A 25258-nucleotide genomic window follows, 5' to 3' on the forward strand; every position below is an offset into this window, starting at 1 on the left:
TCATTTTAGTCAGTTGTGGGCAGTGCAGCTACATCTTGGTTTCATGATAGATGAGCCTTTGTTCCGTAGCTTGTCAGAGGCACTACTGAGGCATGGACAACAGTCCAAATTGGTTTATGTTGACGGTTGGTCAAGGAATATCACTGAAGTGGTAGTTTTGCACAGAACAGGTCCTTGGTTGAAGCCACAATATTGGAATGATATGAATGTGGGTACACTAGCCGTTGGAGCATGGCGGCCCTACACCGGCAAAGCATCGGAGGACATGCTCAATTCAACAAATAGGCGAAACATTCGCAGCAACAACAATACATCACAAGGAGAGTGCATGTTCAGCAACATCATGGGTAAAAGTTGCCACACTCGCGCACATTGCGGTCAGATCTCCTTGAGGCAGCAGCACATCGGGGCCCCCTCGGAGTGAAGATGTAGCCCGAACTGGCGAGGTGAAGTGTAGTTTCGATGGCCAACAGAGCATAATCCATGACTAGGTTTGAGTAACCCGTACATGGCAAGGTGAAGTTCGTAGGCCAGCATGGTGAAAGGGTACACCCAGGACACACGCCAACAGCAGGACTAGACCTATCACATCGTGTTCGGTAGCACCACCGAAAAGCTACCAAGAAGACGGTCGAGCCTTAAGGTAAAGATGATACATGGGGTGGACCTACGCGAAGCACACACGTCCAATTTCTTCGAGGGCCCTTCTCACACATTTCAACGGCATAGCCATTGCGCGGTTTGAGTAACCTCAACACATGGGGTGAAGTCCAGGCAAGCCGGCATGGTGAAATGGTTCCGTCCCCATAAATGGACACCAACATAGGTGAGACCCGGGTTGGCCAGGTGAGCCCAAGAACTGGAACAGAAGTGGACGGCGTGGGACACAAATGCCCATTCAAAGAATGACCATTGTCGAGGACAACAATGGATTGAGTGGAGGAGCCTGTCACGGTCTGACACAAGCTTAGCCTTGCCTACACTTGAAGGGCTTACGTTAAGGGACACCATTGTCATTTTTGCCTGTAAGATTTTTGGGAGAATTGATGTCATCTTTAGGCAGACCCCTAAAAGCTTAACGTACTCTTTGAGGAGGGGTGGTCGACCTCCTTGGGTGCCTAACCTTGGCACTCTTAGACCAACATCCCTTGCGGGGTGGCCCTAGTTAATGACTAGCATAGCTACCAGGGTTCCTCATGGGCGCACACATGCTCATGGGGACAATGCATGGACCGGCACTGCGTCACCGACACTCAAGGGAGGCTTGGCATGCGGGCCTAGCTCAAGCATGACCCTTCACCACGCCATCCCCTTGCCTAAGCTAAATTAGCTATCCCATTGCCCATAGCGCACGGGTGTGTTCCGGCCCAGCGGTTGCCTATCATCATCGGCATACATGAGTCCCTTCTCATCGGTGCCTAGTCGCCTCTCATCATGGCCATCCCCCTTTAGCACGTAAGAGGCACCTCCCATGGACCGGCCAGATCTAGCCGAGTGCCCTGTACATTCGACTTGAGGTCATGATCTAGTGCTACTGACCTTGGTGGAGCCATCTCATCGGGCAACTCCTAACCTCGCATCACACAAAGGTTTGTCCTAGCCTACCTTGGCCTGGACGCCACACGAGTTTCTTCCGCTGCAGAACTACCCCCCGTGACAATGCGATAGGCCACAGGACATTGCATAGGTAGGAACTGGATGCCAATTGAGCTGGGAGTTGGACGCATGCGTATGGCCATGGGCATGGCGAGACGGACATGCACACGTACGTCGAGGGCATTGGGAGCCAGACATGTATGGGTATGGCCACATGTCACAAGTGACTCTTTCACCGCACCATGAAGCACCTTCAACCGTGCCAACATAATGCCTATCGCATGCTTTCATGGTGCCATCATGTGTGTCATGGGTGGGCTATGTATGTATCTTGTAAGGGGGGACTGCCAATGGCATTACTGTAATTACTTAGTATGAATTTCCACTCTTTTGGTGTTTCCTTTTGGCACTCCCCCAAAAGCTTAACGTACTCTTTGAGAGGAGGTAGGTAGTCGAGTGAGTCATAAGCATGTAAAGGCTTTCTCGACCCCATCGAGCGCCGCAAGGGGCCTCGTCGATTAGCCCCGTGATAGTTGGTATTAGAGCAGATTGCTCCTCAACGCACGTGACCCTTGCATAGCAACACTAGTGGTGGCACAATGAAGCACAACAAGGAACTCACCAACAAGATTCAGCATGGCCTTGCCCATGCTAGAGAGACCGATGAGGCTCTAGGCGATGAAGTTGTTACAGAGAAGGCCCTGATGGGTCACACATCCAAAGCAAGCAAGCGCAACAAGTCAGTTGACAAGCTTGCTGCCTTTGACACACACATCCTTCGTTGTGAAGTGACTGTTGGGGAGATGCGTGACCGAGTAGAAGAAATCCACTTGAATGTGGAAACAATTGAGAGCTCCATTGGTAGAGCTAAAAGCCCGTTTAAATGGCATTATGAACGAGGTCTAAGACGTCCTAAATGGCACCCTCAAAGAAGTCCTTGGAACAACATCCCGACAAGAAGGGAGCTCATCTCGATCCAACATCCAAGACCAGGTTGATGAGATGAGAGCTGAATGGATGGCCATGAAAGTAGCCATGGCCACTCCTACTAACCTCCAAACACAATTGGATGAACTAAGAGGAAACACGACGCTCCTCAAGAGACTAGTGGCCAGCACTCCAAGCCCCTCCACAACACTGGCCCCTACTCGTGTGAAGATTGGAGTCCACACCTTATGCCAGCTCCCGAGATGCTAGAGAACTTGACAACTTCTTGTGGAAAATGGAACAATATTTCCTTGTCGCTGGCATTGATGATGACCTAACTTAGATTCGTACAGTGATCATGTATTTAACTGATATTGCTATGCTATGGTGGCGCAGGCGATGCCAAGACATTGAACAGGGTACGTGCACCATTAAGACATAGGCTGATTTCAAGTGAGAACTAAAGCGGCAATTCTACCCAGAGAACGTGGAGTACCTGACGCGGAAGAAGTTGAAAGCACTCAAGCATGGGGACTCACTCCACGACTATGTCAAAGAGTTTTCAGCCCTTACCTTGGAGATCACGGACATGTTCGACAAGGATCTACTGTTCAACTTCATGGATGGATGAAGCCATGGGTCGAACTAGAGCTCCAACACCGCAACGTGCAGGACCTCACCACGGCAATGACAGTGGCGGAGCAACTCAATGAGACGAGCTTGTCAGATGAAGAAGCCCCTAAGCCAGAAAGCCCGTGTGCCCCAAATTTGAGTGGGGGAGCAAGTCATCCACGCCCTCCATATGACAACTCCAGCTACAACACCAGCAAGACAAGACTATGGAAAAAAGCCACAAGGAGAGCAAGGCCCTCAGCACCAGTACAAGCCCAGAACCGCTGGGCCCCCACGTTCTTGCTTCCTTTGTGGGGGGAATCACCTAGTTCGCAACTGCCCAACCAAGAAGAAGATTAATGCCCTTGTTGCCAAGCTCAGTGATAACGAGTGAAGTGATGAGGAAAAGTCAGTGCAGGCGCCAAGACTGGGCGCCCTTCAACTCTTCAACGCCATGGTGAAGAAAGAGGCCAATCATAGAAGGCCAAGGAAATCCCAAAGGGGAAGGAAGTATGTAGACATCCTCCTCGGCGGGAAGCCGACTCAAACCCTTGTTGATACAGGGGCCTCCCACAACTTCATTTCGGTTGCCGAGGCCAAGCGACGCAATCTGAACATTGTGAAAGAGACAGGGTAGCTCAAGGCCGTGAACTTCGGGGCCAAGGCAATTGAAGGCATGGCTCATGGGGTTGATTTCCAAGTTGTGCCGTGGACAAGCAAAACTAATCTATCAGTGATACCCCTGGATGACTTCCAAGTTGTCTTGGGAATGGACTTCTTGACACAGGCGGAAGCAGCACTCATGCCTCATATCAACTCTTTGTGCATCTTGGACAAGCGCTCCCCTTGCATGGTACCAATTATGACTTCTACTAGGGTTCATGGGAAGCAAGTTTCTGCACTACAACTTTTTCATGAAGAAGCCTTGTTCAACGCCAACATGGAGGAAGCAGAGAAGTTCCCCACTCCACTAGCTGGAGAAGCCACCCCTAAAGCCAACCTCAGCAGTAGTAGGAAGCAGCAGGCCATCAAGATATCTACACCACTCCAGCAACAGAGTTCCTGCGCGTCGACAACCGTCAAGCAAAGCAGAAGACCCAAGGTCGTGTCCAAGTTCACCCACACCTACTACCACAACCACTGGCGAGAGCGAGTGCCACCCAAGCCATTTAGGGACCACTTTCGCACCATCCCTCAGACTGAATCACGTAGTAGCCCTGTGAGTCACCCTTGGGGAAAAACTCATGGGAACCAACACCCCAACAATCCAAAACATCATTTTGACCCTTACCTGGCCCAAACCTTCCCTATGGCCAAGCTGAACCAGCCACTATCATACCTTGAGGCCGCTAAGAAAATGACTTAGCCATAGGAAACCCCAGCAAAACAAGATAACCCAACCATGCCATCCAACTACACCTCGGCCTTGGACGACAACCGATTCGTGGAACAGCAAGAGAACCTTCCTTCCACACCAGCAACTCTAAGGGACCAGCCAGAGCCGATCTCCGAGGACGTAGATCGAATTGAGTGGGGGAGACTATCACAAGTGACTCTTTCACCGTGCCATTAAGCACCTTCAGCCGTGTCAACAGAGTGCCTACCACGTGCCTTCATGGTGTCATCATGTGTGTCATGGGTGGACTATGTATGTATCTTGTAAGGAGGGACTGCCAATGGCATTACTATAATTACTTAGTATGAATTTCCACTCTTTTGATGCTTCCTTTTATTACTCCCCCAAAAGCTTAACGTGTTTTTTAAGAGGAAATAGTTAATCGAATGAATCATAAGCGTGTAAAGGCTTTCTCCATCCCATGGAGCGCGACACGGGACCTCGTCAATTAGCCCCGTGACACAGGCACCGGACGCACAAGCGATACACACTTGGGATGACGCAAGAGGACTGGGCGGTTACGAGCAGTTGCCGTTTGGATCAGGCAAGCAAGGCGGTTGCTTGATAGTTGGGACATGTGGACACAGCGGAGTGTGACACATGCACGTTGGGAGTCAGGCGGCGGACAGCTTGACAGATTGGTGCACATGCATGGCTTCGGACTTAGGCTTGGGCTAGGTGGCCATGTTTGGTTGGTTTTTTGTATTTTTTGTACAGGCATGTTGCAGGGCAGTGTAACAAGTGTCTTACAAGGTACAACTTTGTACCCGATGTCTATTTAAGACCACGTTCAGGATGGTTGGGGGCATCTTGGACGAGAGCAAACCCCATAAGTGTGCAGTAATAATATTGGGCGATAGCCCTTAGATACAACTATGTGACCCTGTGTGCGACTGTGTGTGTTTGTGATAACGCGGATTTCTAATTTACACTGTAAATCTATAAACATTCAAAAGGTTAAAAAACCATGTGACCCTGTGTGCGTTTGTGATAATGCAGATTTCTAATTTACACCGTAAATCTGTTCAAAAACCACACTCTATGCGCCCATAGAGTGTGGTGACTTTAAGTGTACAGACAGGGCTTGGTGACTTAAGTGTTTGGTGTAGGATGCTTTAGTGAGGGAAAAGGCTAACCAAGTAGTGGCTACTTGGGCCGCACGGTGCAAGCTTTTCAATAGGCGAAAATTTTGACCCTGTGATAGTTAGTATCAAAGCCAGGTTTGGCTCATTATGGCAGTCATTGGGACTGTTACAGACTCGTTTATGGTGGATTCTACCATGTCAGAGACTTTGAGGGACAGGGTGACTCGGCTAGAAGGCTTGGTGGCGACACTAGGGACGGGAGACGATGCAACTAGTGCCCAGACGCATGAGGCAATGTCAGAACGCCTTGAGACTTTGGAGAAGTCGTGGCATAATGAGGTTGCAAGACAAGAGGCACTGATTGCTCGGATGGAAGCCATGGAAGAGGAATTGGTGCTCCTGTGATGCTTGGTGTGTCAAACTCCTACCCCGGTTGAGCCAAAGGTAAGGATACCTGAACCTAAACCCTTCATGGGAATCCGGAACTCCAAGGATTTGGAGAATTTTCTATGGAATATGGAACAGTATTTCAAGGCGTGCCATACCATAGAGACCGAGAAAGTCCCTCTCACTAGCATGTACCTAGACGGTGTTGCTAAACTTTGGTGGAGAACCTGGTATGATGATGATTCCGACAGGAAGATTTCGCCCGACCTCGCAATCACGCCACGTGGCAAAAAACAAATAGCTCGGCACTTAAAGCAACGTACCCAGGGCGCAAACACCAAAGGGAAGAAACCAGCAGTCCGAACTCCCCTCGAGGAGACCGAACTCCCTTCGATGAGCCCGAACTCCCTATGAGGAGCCCGACCTCCCTACTAAGAGCTCGAACTCCCTACTAAGAGCTTGAACTCCCTACGAGGAGCTTGAACTCTCCTTTAGGCCCCGAGCCACACAAAGCAGTGACCCGAACTGGCCCGCCTCGTGGCAGTTCGGGACACTCCCCTATCCGAACTCCCTACGAGGAGCCCGAACACCCTACTAAGAGCTCGAACTTCCTACGAGGAGCCCGAACTCTCCTTTAGGCCCCGAGCCACACAAAGCAGTGACCCGAACTAGCCCGCCTCATGGCAGTTCGGGACACTCCCCTATCCGAACTCCCTACTAAGAGCCCGAACTCCCTACGAGGAGCCCGAACTCTCCCTTAGGCCCCGAGCCACACAAAGCAGTGACCCGAACTGGCCCGCCTCATGGCAGTTCGAGACACTCCCCTATCCGAACTCAAGACTTCGGCTCGCACACCGCTCCAGCACTTCGCCTCCAGAACGCGTGATGACACCCGAACTGGCAGAAGCACGGAAGTAATCGTACCCGACCTGACAGAAGCCTAGGAGTGAGTGCGCGAGGTGGTTATAAAAGGCTCTCTACCCCCTAAGAACATGGTATGCAAACTTTGCGCTATCTGGTTTTATCTTGCCTTTGAAGGATTCTAACTTGAGCTTCGGAGCCTTTACACTGGGTTCTCCCCGGAGCTTCCTCATCTTCTCCGTTTCAGGTTCCCTACGATTCAATTCAAAGGCAAGGTCGTTGACAGCTAAGACCGGCCGGATTGCGCACCATCAATTGGCGTCGTCTGTGGGAAAGCTTCAAAAAGCCTCCCTCCAAACTCTCATAACCTCTTTTCTTCAAAAAACCCAACACTCATGGCTTCTTCCAGCAACGCCGGACGTGGCACGGAGACAAACACCACCGGGGAACAACTTCAAGTCCCCGTGGTGTCCATTGGATCCCCAGCTTGAATGCGCCACAAGCAGTGGCGCCCATAAACCTTCCTGCCATGAGCATCCCCTTTCCTCGCACTATTGAGACAACCTTTACTGAACCAACTGTCGTCCCCCTGGCAGCCAGCCAAAACCGGTTGGACGACCTGATGCAGTGCATGCGGGCAATGCAAGCCCAAATGCAACAGTTCCAGCTTCATCAGCACCAAGTACTACACAACATCATCCAGTATCACTATCAACAACAGTTCCCCCAACTGCCGCTGAACCAACCACTACTTCCACCTCGGCACCCTGCTCCGAGGCCAGTTAAGGCCTCCCCACAGGATGGACGCCCTCACCAGGGAAAGGCCTCCCGACCCCAGAACCCCCCTAACAACCAGGCCTCGTCCCCAGGCCGAAGAGAGAGAAAAATCATCCCCGTCTCGCAGCTCGCAAGCGGGTCAGGAACCTCGCCCGCAAGGTCGGCACCTCGGTGCTCCAAGCCCTAGTTCCCGCTCACGGAAAACCGATTCGGCGCCCTGGCAGCAGACTACCAGCATTCCGGGCCCATCGAGCTCGACAACACAGAGGCCAGCAGCGCCAATACCAGGCCCACTCAACAACGAAGGCGCCGGCGAAGTCGCCGAACTGCCACCCGTGTCCTATCAGAGCTCAGAGGCAAGGAAGAGACGAGCTCGGACGAGGTAGGAGCTGCCCCGATTCTCTCAGTTCCTTCCCCCCTCGCATCCGAACTCCTAGCGGTCCCCTTGCCCAGAGATTTCAAGCTCCCACCTTTGGACAAGTATGATGGGTCCTTCGACCCCAACGACCATGTTGACACTTTTCAGTCCCAAATGCACCTCGCCAGGGCCAGTGAATCGTGCATGTGCGTGGCCTTCACCACCACCTTCAGGGGGGTAGCCCGCACTTGGTACAGGAACTTGGCCCCCGGGTCGATAAAATGCTGGGTCCAGTTCGTGCAGGTCTTCACCGCACACTTTGTCACCAGCAAGCGGTGCCCTAGAATAGAGGAAAGCATCTTCGGAGTAGTCCAGAGGGAAGGAGAATCCATCTGGGGCTACATCAAGTGGTTCAATGAAGCATGCTTACAGATACCACGGTTAGACCCCGCGGTGCAGCTCGCGGCGGCCAAGAGAGGAGTAACGCACAAAGAGTTTAAATGGCACATGGTAGCTAACCAGCCTGCAACCGTGGCCGAATTCCTCAAGCTCGCGGATAAGTTCATGAGAACAGAGGAAGAAATCAACCAACGAACCGAAAGCGGGAATGATAAAAGAAAGAGGGAAGGTGAGCCCTCCAACCCAGTCGACAGAAAAAACCCGGCCCGAGAGCCGAAGCCGAACCAGTCGTTCCGAGCTCCCCTAGCAGTTCGGACGGATTACACGCTGTTAAACGCGAGGTGGACCGAGATCTTAATGACGATCAAGGACGCCCCATACGTAAAGTGGCCACCTCGCCTAAAGGGAAATCCGGACGAGAGAAATAAGAATTTGTATTGTAGTTTCCATAGAGACCACAGTCATAGTACCAAACAGTGCAATAATCTCTAGGACGAGATAGAGGGACTCATCCGTCGCGGATACTTAAGAAATTTTGTACAGCATAACAATAATAACAACAAGGCAGGTCGGCAAGGGGAGCACAGAAAGGATGCCCCCGAATCTAGCAGCAAACCAGCCGAACCGTTGCAACAACAGCCTCCGGAAGAGAGGCCAGTTCAGGGAACCATCCATGTAATTGTGGGAGGTTCGGTGGTAGCAGGGTGTACTGAAGCCCGCGAACTGAAGCCCGCGAACACTCCTTTGGTGGGTTTCAGCAGAGAGGAAGTTAGGCCCCTCGGAAAAATAACAATACCTGTGGAAGTCGGCACATGGCCTTGTGCGATCAGACTCAACCATGATTTCCTGGTGGTCGCGACCCCCTCCCCATACAATGCCATAATAGGGCGGCCAATCACACATATCCTGCGGGCAGTGGTCTCCACCTACTATTTGGCCATGAAGTTCCCTACAGACTTCGGTGTGGGGGTAGCGCGGAGCGACCAGCTCGAGTCCCGCAAGTGTTATGTTGCCGCCCTGAAGGGAAAAACCAAGGTGGCCGATGACCTTGAACTGGAGCGGCCTGTGGAGCAAGGTGAGGAACGAGCTTCACCCACAGAGGAAACGGTCGCAGTCCCGACTTCGGCTACAGACCCAGCTGGCACACTACAGATCGGTGCTTCCGTCGAGGAACCACTACGAACCGAACTGGTGAGTTTTTTACTTCAAAATTTAGATATTTTTGCCTGGTCCGTGGCCGACATGCCCGGTATTAGCCCCAGCCTGATAACTCACAAACTTAATACTAACCCTGTAGTCAGACCCGTTAGACAGAAGAAACGCAACTTAGCCCCAGAGCGCTGGAGGGCGGTCGACGAGGAGGTCGAGAAGCTCCTCGCAGCAGACTTCATAAGGGAAGTCCATTACCCGAGCTGGGTAGCCAACCCAGTGCTGGTGCAAAAGGCAAACGGCAAGTGGCGCATGTGCATCGACTACACCGACCTGAACCGAGCTTGCCCGAAAGATTGCTTCCCCCTCCCCAGGATTGACCGCCTAGTGGACGCGACCTCGGGAGATGAGTTGTGAAGCTTCCTAGATGCTTACTCAGGCTACAACCAAATCAGGATGGACTAGTCCGATGAGAAAAAAACCAGCTTCATAACCGAGTTCGGCCTGTACTGCTACAAGGTCCTTCGGATTAAAAAATGCCGGGGCAACCTTCCAAAGACTTGTAAATAGGCTGTTTCGGCCCTTGATTAGCACGAAGATAGAATGTTATGTAGACGACATGGTCGTTAAGACACAGTTTTCACAGGAATTAATACAAGACATAGATTTTGTCTTCCAAATCCTGCGTCAATTTAGCATGAAGCTGAACCCTAACAAATGTGTCTTCGGTGTCACCTCGGGCAAGTTCCTAGGGTACATTGTCAACCGGCGCGGTATTGAGGCCAACTCGGACAAGATAAAAGCCATCCTAGATATGAGACCACCCCGGAAAGTAAAAGAAGTTCAGAGGCTAAACGGCCGCTCTAAGCCGCTTCATGTCCAAATCAGCAGACCGCTGCCTACCCTTCTTCAAAGCAATCAAAGGCAAAGGGTTCGAATGGACCCAAGACTGCCAGCTCGCGTTTGACGAGCTAAAAAGTTACCTCGCTAGTGTTCCAACCTTAGCCCGGCCCAAGGAGGGCGAGGTCTTAGAACTGTACCTCTCGGCAAGCAACGAGGTGGTCAGTTCGGTACTAATAAAAGAAGCAAACTGGGTGCAGCGACCCATCTATTATGTTAGTAAAATTTTGCAGGGAGCAGAGACAAGGTACCCGTAGATAGAAAAGCTAGCATACGCACTGGTGATAGCAGCTCGGAAACTCCACCCGTACTTCCAGGCTCACACCGTCATCGTCCTGACTAACAAACCTCTGAGGCAAGTTTTACTCAAACCCGAGGTTTCCGATCGACTGACGAAATGGGCCATCGAACTCAGCGAGAATGACCTCTAGTACAAGCCAAGAACTGCTATTAAGGCCCAAGCCTTGGCAGATTTTATCGCCGAGTGCACGTTTAGCCTCGAAGCCCCTGAGCTAGTCAAGCCCGAGATCCCCAGTTCGGGCGAGCTCGGAGCTCCCAAGCCAATAGAGTCTGAACCCCGTGAAGTAGCAGCCAGTGTAGCATCTCTCCTGGTTAGGCCAAACGTGAACTGGGATGAGGAGCCCTGGATCCTTCACGTAGATGGCTCCTCGAACCAGCTGGGCAGCGGGGCTGGAATAGTGCTACGCGGCCCAAGCGGAACAAAATTGGAATACGTACTATGCTTTGAGTTCGTGGCATCCAACAACGAGACGGAGTACGAGGCACCGATAGCCGGGCTGAACCTAGCGCACAAGGTCGGAGCAAAGCACATAGTTATCTGCAGTGATTCCCAGCTCGTGGTCAACCAAGTTATAGGCGAGTACGAAGCACGCGAGCTCACTATGATTGCATACTTGGCAAAAGTAAAGGAGGCTCAGCTCAACTTCCAGTCACACTTCATCAGGCAAATCCTGAGGTCAGAGAACACTGAGGCTGACGCCCTGTCCCGGTTAGCCAGCACGAGTCACAACGCCATGAGAACTGTGTACATAGAGGACTTACCTCGGCCCAGCATTCTCGATGGGGCAGAAGAGGTCGCTCCCGTCCTTGAAGCAGAGCCGAGCTGGATCGACCCACTCGCGAGCTTCCTGCTAGATGGAACCCTCCTTGCGGACCACAATGCAGCCAAGAGGGTGCAGCGCCAGGCAGCCAAATACGTCATAATAGACGAACGGTTGTACCAACGATCCTATACGCTCCCCTACCTGCGTTGCTTGCGACCTGCCGAAGCCGAGCTCGTACTCCGTGATACTCATGAAGGTCTGTGCGGCAGACACCTGGGGGGCAGAGCCCTCGCTCAAAAGGCACTTTGACAAGGATAATACTGGCCAACGATGAAGGTAGAAGCCGTCGAGCTCGTCAGAAAATGCGACAAGTGTTAGAAGCATGCCAATATCCACCATCAGTCTGCTACCGACCTCAAGTACCTCACCAGTCCATGGCCCTTTGCACAATGGGGCATCGACCTTGTGGGGCCATTCCCGCTAGCAACAGGTGGGAGAAAGTTCCTAGTGGTGGCAATAGATTACTTCACAAAGTGGATAGAAGCTGAACCTCTGGCAACAGTTACAGCCCGAAACATACAGAACTTCTTTTGGAAGAACATAGTATGTCGCTTTGGGCTACCTCGGGTACTGATCTCCGACAACGGAAAACAGTTCGAGGATATCAAGTTCCAAGAATGGTGCCAAAATATGGGAATTCGTCAGAACTTCACGTCGGTCGCACACCCGCAGGCAAACGGTCAGACAGAAGTAATGAACAGAGCCATCCTCCGCAGACTGAAAGCACGACTAGACCGAGCTAAAGGGTTGTGGGCGGACGAGCTACCAAGTGTCCTGTGGGCTCACCGAACCACGGAAAAAACCGCTACGGGAGAGACCCCCTTTAACCTCACCTACGGCACCGAAGCGGTAATCCCGGCGAAAATCGAAGTACCTACACTACGACTAGAAGCATACGACGAGCAGACAAACGGAGACGTGTTACGCACCAACCTCGACCTACTGGATGAGGTAAGAGACCTCGCGCACATCCGAATTGCGGCCTACCAGCAAAAGGTAGCTCGGTACTATAACGCCAGAGTAAAGAAGAGGAGCTTCCGCGTCAGCGACCTGGTTCTCCGTAAGATCATGGTACCCGAACCCGGCGTGGGAAAACTCGGACCAAATTGGGAAGGACCCTATAGAGTAAAGAAAGCACTCGGGGGGGATTAGTTCGGCAATACCACCTATAGACCGCCAAGCAAAGTGGATAAAATCACCACCAAAACAGGCCGCGCGAGTGCGGCAGCCCAGACAGGAAACAGATCGGACGTATGATTAGTTCGGCAAATATGCTCAGTTCGGGAGAAAGAACAACCAACACTTAACCAAAAGAGTCATTCCATTTCAAAAGTAAGGTAGTACAAAAAAAAAATTTACAAGCCCGGAGCTATTTCTTCATTATCAGAAGGCACTTCAACAATACCCGAAGACCCTGCCTCGCCCTCGGAGTCTGGCTCACCGTCAGCAGCATTGGCCATCTCCTGAGTTATGCGCAAAGTGGATATGGCGCTAATATCGAGCTCGGGGTACGTATTCCGGATCATCCACCGGCTTAGTTTAAAACCCCTCCTGTATGAGTCCACCATCAGATCATCAAAGCCCGGCGAAGCAATGTACTCATCGACAGCCTTCTTCTTAGAATCTTCGATACCTTGAGAAAAGATTTGCGTCCTCTCCCTGATGTCCTCCTGAAGGTACTCAACCTGATGCTGCAGATCCAGCCTCAAGTCCGCCATGTGCTTCACCACCACTTCCATGGCCTCGGCATCTCTCTGAGACCTCGCCTGCCTGATCCGTGAAAAACGAGCAGCCTCCTCGGCAGCACGAGCAGCCTCCTCGGCAGCGCGATGAGCCTCTTCGGCAGCTCACGCCTGCCTCGAGCTCCTCTCCACCTGAGCCGCCAAGGCGTGAATAGAAGAATTCACCTACCAAAAAGAACCAACAAAACGAAAGCCAAAGAGCTCTAAAAAAGGGAGAACACTTACCACCATGGCATGGGTAACGGCACGACAGGCCACTTGATGCAGAGGGAGATCAGTCCACGTCGTGACCTCCTCGGGGAAAATGGCCTCCTTACTCTTCTGAAGAGCATGGGTCGGCGACAGCACACTCCTGAAATCCCCCGAGGTCCCCGAGCCTGAGGGCCTAGCTCGCGTATGAGCAGACCCGGAGTAAGCAGGAGCACCGGAGTATGTAGGAGCCCCTGAGTAAGTAGTCTCAGCATAAAGGACCCCCGCCGGCTCCTGCGTTGAAGGAACCATCTCGGGCTCCCTGGGTAGATCTTCTGACGGATAGTCCGGCACCTCGGGCTCCGCATCCCGGGGCATCTCGGTGCGAGTTCGCTTGGCAACCCGCTTTCTCCTCTTCATGCCTTGGAACAAGTGCCCCCCACGGGTCCCTCGAGAGTCCATCACACCTGCGAAAAGAAATTTTCCATCAGTAAAAAGCAAGAAAGACAGCAAGACAGAATCTCTAAGTGAAGAACCTACCCGAGCTCAGGCCAGCCGCAATGAGCTTGGCCTCCGTCAGATACTGTTGACACTTCAGCCCAAGCCGCGCCCGTTGCCTGAGGCCCTTCGCCGTCTCTTTGTCAAGCGTGACCCCGGAGTCAGGAGCGGCCATCCCCCACCCGGTCTGAAACGGCCACCCTAGCACACTTCGCACCCCAAAATAGTCCCGCTTCCATGCTGGGACCTTGTTGGGGAGTTCATGTAAAAGCTTAAAGCCTGGGCGAGGAGACAGGTAGTATGCCCGCCTACGCCCGGGGAGGGGACCGCTTGCTTCTTAAGCATCAAGATTGAAGAAAAAATCTCGCAAGTCCAAAGGAAAGCTCTCTTCGCAAAATAAGGAGATTGTCCCCACCAAATTTCGAATGGAGTTCGGGTGAAGCTAGCCGACCGTCACGCCGAAGTGGTTCAAGACTTCGACAAGGAGGGGATGGAAAGGCAATCGCAGCCCCACAGCGAGCTGCTCCCGGAATATCACGATCTCATCAGGACCGTGTTCCCAAGGAAAGCTACTCGAAGGTATGATATAAGCGTACTCCCCGGGCAAGTTATAGTAGGTAATGAGGGATTGGAGCCCCTCGGGCGTCATGGTCGAAGGACCAAACTTGTCTAACATCCGACCTCGACGAGAGGTTGACGCCAAACTACCCGAAGCGCCTCGGCCTACGAGTTCGAACTCTTCCTCGAGCTATACCTCTGGCTCGCTAGGGCTATCAGGGGATGCAACTCGGTTCGTAGAACCTACATCGGACCCGCTGGAAGGACTATCTGAGCTATCCAAGCTAGACATCGAGGAGTGAGATGGGATCCAGGAAAATACTGACCCGGAAAAAGGCTGTAGACCACAGGAGCTCGGACGAGCAGAAGACCTTGAACGCGAGCTGAAAAAACCTGGATGCGAACTGGATGCGAGCTGAAACTCGGACGCGAGCTCGAGAGAAATACAGAAGTGACAGCGACTGGGGTCCCCCCCCCCCGCTATTTATACTCACAGTGATCGAAAAGCGACGACTTAGATCAAAGCCAATCCGACGGCCGACAGCCGCACTAACCGCACGTCCCCTGAGACCGAGACGTGATTGGCGCACGTCTTTCTGAAACTGACAGAGCGCCGACGCACGTCTTTTCGAAACTGACGGAACGCCAGCACACGTCTCCTCAATAAAAGCGGCAGCGGCACGTTTTTTCAAATTTGAAAAGACGCCTGCTATCGCACCTCCCAAGTGGCGCGCTTTTTTGAAATTTCGAAAAAAAGCACGCGCCATCACATCTATCAGCGCTTAGGCAGGCCGGCACGCTTCCCGCCTTTTGGATGCTCGAAGAAACCCAAGGAACCCTGACAACGCACCTCGCGCCATCAGAACCAAGATTCAAAGTACAGAGCAAATCTACCTGACACCTTGCGAACTCCCCGCGCCAGGGCAAGACCCTTAGCGCGAGGAGTGGGGGCAATTGATGAAGGAAGATTTGGCCCGACCTCGCAATCATGCCACGTGGCAAAAAAACAAATAGCTTGGCACTTAAAGCAGCGTACCCAGGGCGCAAACACCAAAGGGAAGAAACCAGCAGTCCGAACTCCCCTCGAGGAGACCGAACTCCCTTCAAGGAGCCCGAACTCCCTACGAGGAGCCCGAACTCTCCTTTAGGCCCCGAGCCACACAAAGCAGTGACCCGAACTGGCCCGCCTCATGGCAGTTCGGGACACTCCCCTATCCGAACTCCCGAGGAACCCGAACTCTCCTTTAGGCCCCAAGCCACACAAAGCAGTGACCCGAACTGGCCCGCCTCATGGCAGTTCGGGACACTCCCCTATCCGAACTCCCTACGAGGAGCCCGAAAACTCTCCCTTAGGCCCCGAGCCACACAAAGCAGTGACCCAAACTGGCCCGCCTCATGGCAGTTCGGGACACTCCCCTATCCGAACTCAAGACTTCGCCTCGCCCACCGCTCCAGCACTTCGCCTCCAGAACGCCAAACTAGACAAACCACACCGTACCTGACACCAAAGGAGTCCGTATCCAGGGGCGGCGCACCTGACTGACTTGGGATCTAACGCTTGACAGCCGCACTTCAACGGCCACCTGCCACCGTCACCTGCCACCGCCATCTCCAGTTACAGAGACGGCTCCGACAAAAAGAGCAGTGGCAGTTCTACCCCAGCAGAGGTGATGACACCCGAACTGGCAGAAGCACGGAAGTAATCGTACCCGACCTGACAGAAGCCTAGGAGTGAGTGCGCGAGGTGGTTATAAAAGGCTCTCTACCCCCCAAGAACATGGTATACAAACTTTGCGCTATCTGGTTTTATCTTGCCTTTGAAGGATTCTAACTTGAGCTTCGGAGCCTTTACACCGGGTTCCCCCCGGAGCTTCCTCATCTTCTCCGTTTCAGGTTCCCTGCGATTCAGTTCAGAGGCAAGGTCATTGACAGCTAAGACCGGCCGGATTGCACACCATCAGTTTCTTTTACGTAATGCTTGTTTTGTATGTAAAATGATGTATTGTATGGGTAGGGAGGTTTATTCTGAGAAACCATGATGTATATGTAAATCTAAGGAGGCATAAGGAGTGTATGTAACTCCAACGTGGACGTCGGATTTTTTAGGTGGGGGTGATTTGTCAAACCCTTGACATACTGGCACAGCGGTGGCACGGGGTAGGCCATGGACCCATGGACCTAATGAGGCATTGAGACATGCAATACATGGCCTACAGATTAGGTCAAGGCATGGGCGGGATGACTCATGCATGGTCAGGTGGTGAACTAGGCCATGCGGCTCATGAGGTGGAATGGGCAACACAACCAAGCAAATTGAGGGATTCGGTAGGGCCTGGTGCATAGGCGGACTAAGCAGGCACCTGGCCAGGACAAGGCCAGCGCCTGGCGTATAGGGTAATTCAGCGAGTGCCAGGCCAGGACAGGGCCAGCACCCAGGCGCAGGCGAACATGCACGGATGCACCATGACACAGACAGTACAGTCATGCTACAACACATGGGTGTGGACACTGGGGCAAGTTGGCGTGCTAGACTTGCACAAATGCATAGTAATGCCTAGGAAGGACCTTAACACAATGCAACTAAGGGCTTGGCACACGCCAATAGGCAAGCCAGATGCCTTAGGCGTGGGCAAGAGGAGCAAGCACACACTATTGACAGGTGCAATAGCATTACTGTAAATATGGCAATATGACAATTCAGAAAAGGCTAAACAGGTGACTTGGGCCGCACACTCTTCGGGCCTAGTGGCTTAAGTGTTTGGTGCAGGACGCTTTGGTGAGGGAAAAGGATAAACAGGTAGTGGCTACTTGGGCCGCACGGTGCAAGCTTTTCAAATAGGCGAAAGATTTGACCCCGTGACAGCTAGCATCATGCCGGGCAGCCTAGGGGCTAGGGGTGCAAATTTAGTCCTAAGTAAAATCTGGGGACTTAAGCTTAATCCAAAAATTATTTTTTATATCTTTATTTAGTTTTAGATTTCTAAAGGTTTCAACATTGATGGTGCATGTAGTTTTTATGGTGAACATAAGGATATCGACCATATTTTCAGGAAATGTGTTGTTGACGGTCAAGTTTGGAGCACCGTTATGCCGATTTCTAGTTATCCAAATTTTGGAAATATGCCTTTTTTTGATTGGTGGAGAAACATTCAAGAAGATAGAAACCTTAGGGATTCGTTATCCTATGAGAGATATAGTCTCATTTGGTTTTTGTGAAAAATAGAAACGAACAAACCTTTCAAAATAAAGACTCTCCTCTCCACATCCCCCATTATTTTTTATAGAGCGCTCAGAGTATTCAAAGAAATTATGGGTCTTAATGATGGTTTAAACAATCAAGTCTCCCAAAAATCTTGGAAACATATTTATTGGAAATTGGAAGCTCAAGAAAGAAAGGAAGATGGGAAGTGTGTTATTGGGTGCATTGCCAGGGATCATAATGGCAGTGCTCTTGAGTCTTGACTTAAAAGCTTATTCCATCGGTAGGACTTCTATCATGTTGCGGAAGCTTGTGCGTGGGAGGCTCACAACATTGCTATGAAGGAGACCATCTTCTAGTTATTCCCTGCTTAAAGAGAAAAACCGATGTTCCCTAGAAGTCGAAGACCATCATTTTTGAGTGTTTAAAGTCAACTGATAGGTTCGATGAGGAAGCAAACAAGGCAGCGGATTGGTTGGTGAATCAAGCTCTTTCTTCTTCTTTAGGCAGTGTTTGGTTTGAAGGAAAAAGTAGGGAAAGGGAAAAGCAGGGAAACCTTTACAAACCTTGTATAGGTTGCCCTGCCTTTCCCTACCTTTTCCTTCAAACCAAACATAGCCTTAGCTCCTCTATATTTTTGCCTCTCTACACTTTCGAAAGAGCTTTTTGTTTATTTGCATTTTTGACTCTTGGGGTAGAGCTACCCTCGTCTTGTGTAGCTCATCTTATTTTCTACCAAAAAAAAAAAAAAATGAGCAAGACCTTAAGATCTACCCCAACCATCTAGTCCTTCCTTCCATATCAATTCAGGGACAAATGGGAAATGATAAATCTTGCCTCTGGCATGCAAAAGATTTGTTTGAAAGGGAGGTGAAGGATGAACACTTTTGCATTCGGTTTGCATCGATAGAGAACTGCAAAAAAATTCAATAGAACACTGCTGGGGAAAGCCAAGAGGCAACTTCTGCTGCAGATCTTATAGAGAGGTTGAGTGTAGAGAAAAGCAAAGATCAGCAGAAAACCCAGCAAGAGGTGCCAATTTCAGCAGAGGAAGAAAGGGATTGAAAGAAGTCAGAGGAAAAGGAAGGGAAAAAAGAGGCGGGAAAACCAGATGTCGATAAATAAAGAAAAAAAATGCCTTTCTTTTCCTATGGGTGTTCCCATAGGGATGGTTGTTGTCAAGTGTTGCAGAGTCATGGAAATATTATATATCGTTGAATTTTATGATACAAGGGCTCTGTGGTTGGATCTTTGCTTATACAGTCCACTTATTTTTTATATATTTGGTTTTTGAGTCTCCATTTGTAATACCGGGGTTTTTAGATATTTGTTGGGTTGGCTTTGTTGAAGGGTCTTTTAGGAGCCTTTTTCTTTTTTAATGAAGTATCCTTTCTTGATTGTTATTTATTTGTCATAATTACTCTAATACTAAATTAGCATATTCTAAAAGTTCGGATGCTAAATTATCGCCTTTTAAAATTCAAGAACCCCAAAGTACAGGGTGGCTTCACATGTCGGTCTTGATGATTTTTCGGTTGTTTGTTTTATATGTCATGGCCATTGCCGGAGCTTTGTCTCTGGTTCAAGAATCGGCATAAATCAGTACACTTTTAACATTTGGATTATCAGGATTGACTAGCCAAAATAAAGGTGGATTGGGTTTCTAATTTTCTATTCCGCACCCTAATTATTTATGTGAGGGTGCGGAATGGAAATAGATTAAGTAATAAGCATGGACCGATTCCAGTTATGATTTTGCAGGCATGATGGATGATCCAGGGAGTCAAAAAAAAAAAAACAAAGCATGCGTATTTCTACACATTAGTTTGGCTTTGAAGGAGTACTAATTCCTTGTCAGAAAATGTGAAGAGCAAGCAAATGCAAATCATAGCAATCATTTTACTTCATTAATTAATTAATAGTAACGAGATGAGTCGTTATCAGAAAATGTGTAGAGCAGAGCAATCATTTAACTTCATTAATTAATTAATAGTAACGAGATGAATATCATTCTTGAAACAAGTTACCACATTTCATCAATGCCAACTATACGTCTATACCCCATTTCACCTTTGTTGTCTGGTTGGTATGCTTAACTGCAGACCGGATCATAAATTTCCCGGTGCCAGGGATATAAAGGATTAAAGGGCACCACCATGAGTCCGGATCTGGCTGCATTCTGCTGCACTTGTCGTGGGTATTTATTTACATAACTGTCTCAGAGCGGCAGAAACCAACTCTGCTTGGTTTGTCCCCAACCCATGGTCTCCCAAAAGACTAAATACATGATAGTTACAACCAAGAAAGGAAATATACAGGTAAATATGTATGATCTATAAGCTTTTCAAAACAAGAAACCAGATGCTAGATGAGACAACAAATATATTGTTGCAACTAAATATTCCTGATTTGTACAGGCTTCCTTTTAAAATCAAATAGTTGAAAAGAATGAATTTTAGCAACAATCTGAAAAGAAAGGCAAATCACAATGAAGCCTGGTCGGGAGTGATCAGTCTTCTTAGAATTCAAGTAAAAGTAAGGCCAAGAGAGAGCTAGTTTTACATGCGATTGAAGAGCAGAGACAGAATAAAACCAATAAATACTTTGGCCTAAGAAGAGCAGCATCCACTCTTCTGGTTAACAGGTTGTCCTTGGAACTGCACGGTCGGAGGTCTGGCATTGTTCATAGCTGGTTGGCTTGCCATCCTGCAGCAAAACAAGAAAATAAGTAATAGTTAATTTAATCCAAAAGGGTATCAACATGTATAAAGGTAGTCTCTCCTGAGAGAAAACCAGCTCATCTGATATGATCTTATTCCAAATTTCTAATGCATACAAAACAGACAAGAGCACTACCTATTCTTGATCTCAGCAGCCATGGCCATGAAGGCCTGTTCCACATTAGTAGCATTTTTTGCACTTGTTTCCATGAATGGTATCCCAATTTCATCAGCAAAGGCCTAAACAACAGATATGGAATATGAGTATATAAAATTTATCAGTAAACCAAGAATTACATATCTCCAAGAAGAATGCCAAAGGAGATTTGCTACAATAAAAATGCACAACCATCTGGGAGAGGCATCATGGGGATAACAATGAGCAATACCTTGGCCGTCTCATAGGAAACAACTTTGTTAGCAGTGAGGTCACACTTGTTCCCAACCAAAAGCTTGTTGACATTTTCACTTGCATAGCGGTCAATTTCATTCAACCATTGCTTGACGTTGTTGAAACTTTCCTGGTCGGTTACATCATAAACCACCTGCCAAAGAAGCAACATGAGAAAATTTTACTGAGATAATAAGCAGAGGCAGCAAGGAGACGTACAAAGGAATGGTATTTGACTTACTATAATGCCATGTGCACCACGGTAATAGCTGCTGGTGATTGTCCTGAAACGTTCTTGTCCAGCAGTGTCCCACTGTATGACCCAGAAAAGCTTAAAATATTAGATTGGGGAAAAAATACAAGCTGAAAAGGTAATAACGTGCCCAAGCAAACCAGTTTGACACCAAGTTGGGAATTGGGGCAACCAACATCCAAATGCCATAAAAGGTTTGTTACATCATCATTCCAAAAGAATAAGTGGAAAATGTAGAACCTTTCACATGTATCAGAAGAGAAAAATTGTTCTAGTCAGGAGAAAAAAAACATTTTTCTAAATAAAATTTCATTAAAAGAAAAAGAAGGTACAGGAAAGGGTGACAAAGAAGAATAACCATAGTAAAAGCAAAACAATACCCGTCATATAAATGGACAATGTTGTTCAAGTCTTCTAGGTTAAATTGTTATATGACCATCTCAGCCCCATTCACTTTTCGGTAAGTTATTACCCAGGTAAATGCAATTACCTAGGGAAGTTTTTCCTGGGAAACACTTACCCAGGTAAGTGCATTTACCCATGTTCTTTTATTTCTCAGGTAAATAAGGCAGTTACCATTTTAGCCATAGAAATCCATTATTAAAAAGGGCATTTTTGTCCCATTCAAGTGTTGGCAACTTTCCCCCTATGTGGGAAAGTTATTTACCCACCTAGGGCATGAGTATCACTTCCCTGGGTAAGTGGTACCCAGGAAAATAAACTTTCCCTGGTTTCCACATAAAGCTGAAAAAAGAACATGGGATTCATGGTCAATAGGAACCAAAATCCCATTGACCAACTTTCCCCCCTCTCCAAATCCAAAAAAAAAGAACCCCCCCCTCATGTCTTGCTGATTATGAAAATTTCCTTAATCTAGCATTTATAAATAACCAAGGCATCCTAAAATTAGAATATACTCACAATTTGAAGCTTAATGGTCTTCCCGTCCTGCTCTACAGTTCGTATTTTCTACAGATGAAAGATGAGAGCACAATTAGTAACATGCATCTGCATACAAGCAAGATCTAGTTACAAAATGTAATAACCACTTACAAAGTCAACTCCAATGGTGCTGATATAACTGTCAAGATATGAATCATCCTACATTCAAGAGATTAAAAGGGCAAAGAGATGGTTAGAATACACAAGGCAGAAGACACATTTCACACATAGCTAACAAGCTAGGACTAATTTAAAAAAAAAAAACATTGAGGCTTAGTTTGGGAAGAATGCAAATACAAACATGCACAATGCAAATAAAAGATTTAGAACTACTGTATATGAGGTTTTGCACTGTACATATTTGTATTTGCACTCTTCCCAAACTGATTAAATGAGCCTAACAGACTAAAATCCCATCTCAAAATTACATTAAGAACATCTCCTCTAGTTCAAGTCAGGTTAATTTGCCTGCATGAATTACAGGCAGACGTATGTGCCATATGTGCAGACATTGCTATCTGTGGCTCCAGATGCCCTGGTTGCACCGCATCCACAGTAGGAGATGCTGTTACCATCTCATGCTTAAGCAGATCTCAAGAGACAAATATAACTACCATGAGAAGGGGAGGGGGCATGCAATTCTGGTCTTTGAGTAAGTTGACATTTTTCATAGAGTATGGACCATGATGAATGCTAATCGGCAACTTATTAGGAGGAAAAACATATAATCTATAATTTACAATAATATTATTGGGTTAAAGAAAAAGAAAATAACCAGATTGCGTTCTTTGAACTTACAGCAAATCTCAGGAGGAGACATGATTTTCCAACACCAGAGTCTCCAATGAGCAAAAGTTTGAATAGATAATCACTGCAAAAGAGATCATTTGAAAAGATAAGATTCTATTGTTGCAGAAGGCTAAAACATGTTTCCACTTGGTAAAACCAAATTTCTAAACAATAGTACGAAGGTAAGGCCATCTATCATATGGTCAACATTTTTCTTCTAGAAAAGTTTGAGTGAGGATGCAGGTGTAAGGATTGGATACCAGTACAGGTTATTAAATGAATTGGAACAAAATTGGGAAATAGCAAAATAATATGAAATAGAATAGCTCAGTTATGAAGTCATTTTATAATTCACCCAAAATAAAATCCTTTCCATGTGCATAATATGAAAAATGACCACTGAAGAGGTGATACTGCAGGCATTCCATGCAGTGAAGTTTTTAGGGCATTTTTTCCCATTTATGGATGCCTGAGTCTACAAGCATACCATTCATCACTGTAAAGGAAAAATAAGAAATATAGGGAACTGCTGTCATCCAAATTCTCAGAATATGTATTCTGAATCCAAGGTAACAAAGACATATGCATGCATACAAAGTAAATTTGCTTCTTCCCATGCTTCCCGGAACAAAGCCACCATAGTTGTAGAATGCAAACAAACAAGCCTTTAATCCGAAAAGAAATCAAATTCAACTTTTCCAAATCGCCGGTGCACTGCAAGATTGTGGCATCGAGCTCTTATAAAGCTCATGCACCCTAGAATCGACTAACCTCTTCAAGCTGCAGCAACAGAGAAACTAAAGAGTGCGTACATGACTACATGTGATCTATCAAGCTAGTTGGACTGTTCGCAGTGAGAGTCACAGACCTGAGACCTCATGCCTCACCCTAACCTATAATCTTATTAACAAAAATCAAGATAAGAATAATCAAATCATGAATATTAATCCAATTCCCCCCTGACAGTATGCAAGTTACGCTCCAATAAGTAATTCATCTAATCATCGAATAAACTAAGAGAACAAAGCAGACAATTTGGAATCTCGTGCAAAAACAAATATATATGGAGTTTAAATAAACAAACGAAATCATGCACATGAGTATTCAATTCGTACAAATTAACCTCACTAATTAGTCAAAAAACCACGAGTCAAAACCAATCACGGGATCTGAAACCATAGCACCAGGATCTAGCCAGATCGCTACTCGTATGTAAAAATAAGCATAAGGTTAAATGATAAACATGCCAATTACCAGAAAGGAATTAGAACAATAGGCATATAGATCTTGGTAAAAAATTAGAACTTGAAATAAATCTTCCTTCGTTCAGAACAAAACCATCACAGATCTAGCGAAAATTAACAAAACCCAAAGCAAATCGAAAAAGGGGGAAAAACAAACTGCATGAGAGATCCGATTCTGGTCAAAACCAGGATCGATTCTCAGATCAAGAAAGTTGGGCAAAACCCAAAACGAAGGATAACTTGAACTTACTACTCCGGATTCATGATCGTATATCACTAAGACCGACAAAGCTAGAACGACAATAGACGACGGCGATGGAGTTCTCTGGTTTTCCGGCAGGAAATCGAACCGAACCTCGGACTTTCACCGGGAAAAAAAAGGTGAGTTGCGGAGAAGATTCCAAAAAAAAAGGAATTTTGAACGAAGCAGGAAATCGGGGAATGGAGAAAGGAATTAAGGAAAAAAGGAGTTCGAATTCCGACGGACCGAAAAGCTCGGACAACATATAAATAGAGAGAGATTCACACAGTGGGAGTCAATGTAATTACTATTATATCCCTTAGAAGAGTGTTAATTTGTTGTTTGACCTACAATAAGCCATACATAAGGGCATAAGCCCAAAAATAAAACTAACTATCTTGGCTTCAAAAAAAAAAAAAAACTAACTATCTAACGTGACGTGATGCCCCTATGGCGCTATTATTAAATGAAATTGTTAATTTACATAGGAATTGTTTTGCGGTTTTTTGTGTTTTAAGTTTCTTCGAGTGGGTAATCAGAAATATGACGTGGCAAAGTGCCTTAAAAGCAGCCACTTGTCCGCTACCGAAAAAATAAAGGAAAATAACCGCCTGAATTTGGATCTGCTCCAAACACCGACCTAACACTCACATCCCACCGTGTTCGGCGAACATCTCCCATGAATAATAATAAACAATTACTCCAAATGTGAAGCTTGAATATACTGTGAGGTTGGTGTAAGGAGCAGGTCCGAACTCAGCTGTCCCATACTGAACGGTATAATAAGAGGAATTGGGATATACTTTTCACACAGACCTTACGGCCACATCTCACATCACATATTGGGAGCATTTTCTATAAATAATAACATACAAGTATGAGAAATGTTCTGGATGTATGGCTGAAACATAATATAGGGTC

The 25258-nt window shown here is 47.9% G+C and overlaps 1 protein-coding gene across 1 annotated transcript; it reads right to left on the bottom strand.

Annotated features, from left to right (window-relative positions):
* Positions 1-20119: 20119 nt before the first annotated feature.
* RAB1C (RAB GTPase homolog 1C) lies at positions 20120-24580 on the bottom strand. Its single transcript, XM_010277158.3, has 8 exons — positions 24347-24580; positions 22862-22934; positions 22175-22222; positions 22043-22090; positions 21110-21181; positions 20867-21022; positions 20614-20717; positions 20120-20463 (listed from the first exon to the last, which is right to left on the bottom strand). Exons 1-8 carry the CDS (start codon positions 24358-24360, stop codon positions 20367-20369), a joined length of 612 nt encoding a protein of 203 aa, XP_010275460.1. The 5' UTR covers positions 24361-24580; the 3' UTR covers positions 20120-20366.
* Positions 24581-25258: the final 678 nt, after the last annotated feature.

This window comes from Nelumbo nucifera, chromosome 1 (assembly GCF_055504915.1).
Source record: "Nelumbo nucifera cultivar China Antique chromosome 1, China Antique-T2T, whole genome shotgun sequence".
Taxonomy (NCBI): domain Eukaryota; kingdom Viridiplantae; phylum Streptophyta; class Magnoliopsida; order Proteales; family Nelumbonaceae; genus Nelumbo; species Nelumbo nucifera.

Excerpts from the sequence above, each read along its gene's own strand:
- RAB1C (XM_010277158.3), bottom strand. Across the intron at positions 22,091-22,174 it reads GCACCATTGGAGTTGACTTT|AAAATACGAACTGTAGAGCA; the intron begins GTAAGTGGTTAT and ends TTTCATCTGTAG. Across the intron at positions 20,464-20,613 it reads GCTGCTGAGATCAAGAATAG|GATGGCAAGCCAACCAGCTA; the intron begins GTAGTGCTCTTG and ends GTTTTGCTGCAG.